At 44.3% G+C, this 3,693-nt stretch overlaps 1 protein-coding gene across 1 annotated transcript in view; it reads left to right on the forward strand.

Moving 5' to 3' along the window:
* LOC103614982 (protocadherin gamma-A9-like) overlaps positions 1 to 3,693 on the forward strand; it is a 107,870-nt gene that overhangs the window by 28,784 nt on the left and 75,393 nt on the right. Inside the window, exon 9 of the mRNA XM_017733399.1 lies at positions 1 to 240. Coding sequence (XP_017588888.1) covers positions 1 to 240 — 240 coding nt within the window. The remainder of the gene's footprint in view (positions 241 to 3,693) is intronic.

Here is a 3,693-nt window from a genome sequence, read left to right on the forward strand (position 1 = left end):
GGCGTCTTGCGCGGCGTGCCGGTCTCGCACTTCGTGGGCATCGACGGCGTGCGCGCCTTCCTGCAGTCCTACTCGCACGAGGTGTCGCTCACGGCCGACTCGCGCAAGAGCCAGCTGCGCTTCTCGGGCGGCAGCTGCTGCGACACCCTGCCGGCCCGGCCGCCGCCCGACGAGCCCGCGCCGCTGCTCGGGGAGGAGGACCCTGCCGGCTCCCGCTCCTCGGATCCCGCCCCTCCCTCGGTGAGTTTGTCTGGCACGATTGTCTCCTTGATGCTTTCCCCTGATGCCTCTCTGCCCTTTCTCCATCATATTCTGTTGCTTGTATTGGTAGGTTTGCTAAAAAAGGGTGAACTTTCCCTTAGGGATGCGCTGTGTTCTGGTGCTTCTTGCCGCGGGGAGGTGGACGTGGGTTGCGTGGAGAGCCTTAAACTTCTGGGTGCAGTAGGTGAAGGGAGGTTGCTCCTGGATGGAAGTTTTTTGCCTAGTGCTTTCTTTTTTTATCAGGTGCCAGGTCGTTTGTCATTGTTTTTCCTGACGTGATATTGCTTCTCCTGTTAGCTTCTTCTGAATGGATGGATTAAGTTAATAAGTTATTAGGAAATGAACGTTAAGTTATTGGTAGGATCAGTTTCTTCCCAGAAGCACGAGTTTACTTGCGTGAGGTTCTTAGGTGTTTTAAATTCACTTTTCTTCTTTCGTTCTGTTCTCAGCCTTTATGTTTCTCTATGATAATGCACGTCAGCAAGGAAATTCCTTTGCATTTGTCTGTGCTGTCATCTTTGAGTCCCATGTAGAGGAATGGTCCAGGCAGCAACTGGCCCTTGACAATGTCTATCTGTTTGCCATTAAGAGGAAAGAAAATCCTGAAGGTTATTATCTAGATGGGTTTCCTGATGCATGGTGATTCCTGTGAATGGCTATTATTGAACACAGATATACGCTTTACATCAAGGTTTGAGAATCATCTCTTCCAGCTTGGCTCTGTGCTGTAATAGGATGATTGTGTCTTTGAGCAGGTACTTTGACAACTGGGCTTGTATCAGAGCTACATATCGTGCACTTGAGAACACTCTATATTTCTGATAAGGAGAGAAATCTCTTTGCATTCATCCATGTTTTGATCTTTCTTCTCTGTAAGAGAACTTGTGCGTGCATGAGATTTCTTTCAAAGGTGTCTTTCTGCAAAGACAGCTTTCTGTTTGTGTGATGTTTGGGCAGGGTGAAAAACAGGGTAAGTGTAAAATTTGGTCTGGTATAATGTGGAATGTCTAAAAGATGCAAAGATGATGGAAAATTTCAGGTTTTCTTATTTGTTATTTGAGGGAAACAATCATGGTTCTGCATCCAAGTAGATTGCACAGTAGCTATGGTCCTTGGTGTGAGCTCCTGTGTAAGTGTCCTGTGGACCTTTCACTAATGAGATGCCCTTCTTGTGTACCTGCTACAGTTCACATCATCTGAAATGTCAGGGGTTTGAACCTTGTAGAGAAATGCACCTCTCCTTTCTACATGGCCTGATCATGGTGCCTGTTAGAGATATTTTCTCTAGGCAGCTGGCATTTTGATTCCATGTACTTGCCAATTATAGGGTTAAAAAACTCAATGGAAGTTGTGAAGGGTCAGGGAGGAGAGTCCTGGGAGCTATGTGTGAAGGCCAGTGGAAGGGCACAAGAGATGTAATTTGGTCCTTTCGTTGCTTGGTGCCTTTCTGCAATATCACACCATGTTAATTTTTTTCTTAATTGTGTTTTTGTATGTTATTCTGTTCTTTTTAACTAATAACTTAGTTATGGTCCCATGGCAAATGCTGCACCTGGAAATTTGGGAGGTGCTAATTGTGTACTTATTACCGACTAAATACCTGAAATATGTGCTTAGTCTGCCTAATCATCTGGAAGAGTAAGTTATGATTCCTCCTTTCTGCAGGTGGTAACTTCTTCCCTCACTTGTTCTCATAGGAAACACTTGCATAGATATTAATGGAAAAAATCCTCTTGCTTGTCATGTACACATGGCAAGAAGTCAAATATTATCCATGGTAAAGAGAGGTTGTCTGTGGACTTCCTCTTTTGATAGAGTCTCTCTGCCAAGTTGGAAGATTCATGATAGCCACGGGAGCTGTGACGTGTATGTGGAGGAGCTTGGGGGTGCTGTGTGTGAGGAGTACCGGTGATGAGGCATGTGCAGGGTTTGTTGCTGGCCTTCTCTAAATAAAAGTGTTTTATTTTTTGACATCACATGGTTTCGATTCAAATGGCCAAGGTGTAGGTACAGCACTTTTTGCATTAGAAGTGGCAGAGTCGTGTACCTTCAAAAAAGCTCATGTGCTGAAGAGAGGTGATGTTGCCTTTGAGTTGATACTTTGAAGACTGGGTCTTTGATTGATCTGCTGATCGCTTATGCCCTTTACAACATTTTACATTTGTTCAAAGAAATGGGATGTGCAGGATAACCTCTGCATGCGTCCTTGGATCTGAGAAGACTCGTGTGCAACTCTTCTTTTAATGGTGTCTACCTGCAGAGTTTTCCTCTTGTGTGATATTTGGACAGGGAGAAGAGTTCTGTCTGTCCAGAGACAGGGTGAGTGGAAGAGGTCACTGTAGTATCGTTTGAAATGGCTTAAAAAATGAGAAAAAGTTTAATTTGTCCTAGTTATTAAAACAGGCCTACAAATCAGCTTCCATGTATCTTCCTGATATGATTTTCCGAAGACATCAATACTGCATTATCCTCTCATGACACGTGTTGCCAATTAAGAGAAAGTCATGACAGTCATAATCTGCAAATGTTTGTTTATCACTCTGTTGTGTGTTAGCGTCACTTGTTCATGCTATAGCAGTTATGAGAGACAGGAGATGTGAGAATTCTGCTTCTTTTCAGAGTGTTCTGCAGACAAATGTTCTTCTGTTATTGGTGTGATCGTAGTGCAATACCCTCCATGATATGTTTTTCCAAATGATGAGAACGTCAGAAGGGAATCTGCCAGGTCGATATGGTTGGTGATAAGGTCAGAGGACCCCAGCATTTTACTTCTGTTGGAGTACAATGCAATTTGAGCAGCTTCTGGTTAAAAAGATTTAGCTATGAAATGCCATTGCACCTGACCCGTACATTTCTGTAGGTTTCTAACTCAGGCATTGCTAGTTGTCAAAAGCTACCGTGTGTTGTCTGATCTTTTGCGGAACATCACATCTGTAACAATTGTCCGAGTGCAGGTGCAGTTCCCATAAACACCTGAGATATTCGGAGCTGTAAAGAGGAAGGTTTCCCTAGGTCTATGTGTGCTCACCAAGCCAAACGTCTAGAGTAAAACTGCAAGACCACCTCCTAAGGTAGTCCACAAAGTGCTCTTCATGGCACAGTGGAGGACTCATTGATTTGTGAACGTCTATTAAAACTCAGGCCTCTTTTTGGTTCTAAGAGATCTCGAACTGGCTTTGCAATTTCCGATTTCAGCCCTTATGGTACAGATATGCAAAAGAAGGAAATTTTGTGGCTGATAAAAGAGAAAATCTTATTCTCCTATCTTAGCATACACCAATAAACCTTTGCTTTAGTTTGACTTACTTGTCGGATTAAATAGAGACAGGTAAATGAACACCAAGCAAGTGCTGCTGCGCTTGCTGTTTGCAATCGAGGAGAGAGCCCAGAGGCGGCGCAGCCCCCGAGCCCCGCCCAAAGCCGGGCCCCCTT

The sequence above is a fragment of the Corvus brachyrhynchos genome, unplaced genomic scaffold, assembly GCF_000691975.1.
Source record: "Corvus brachyrhynchos isolate BGI_N302 unplaced genomic scaffold, ASM69197v1 scaffold545, whole genome shotgun sequence".
NCBI classification, from domain to species: Eukaryota; Metazoa; Chordata; class Aves; order Passeriformes; family Corvidae; genus Corvus; species Corvus brachyrhynchos.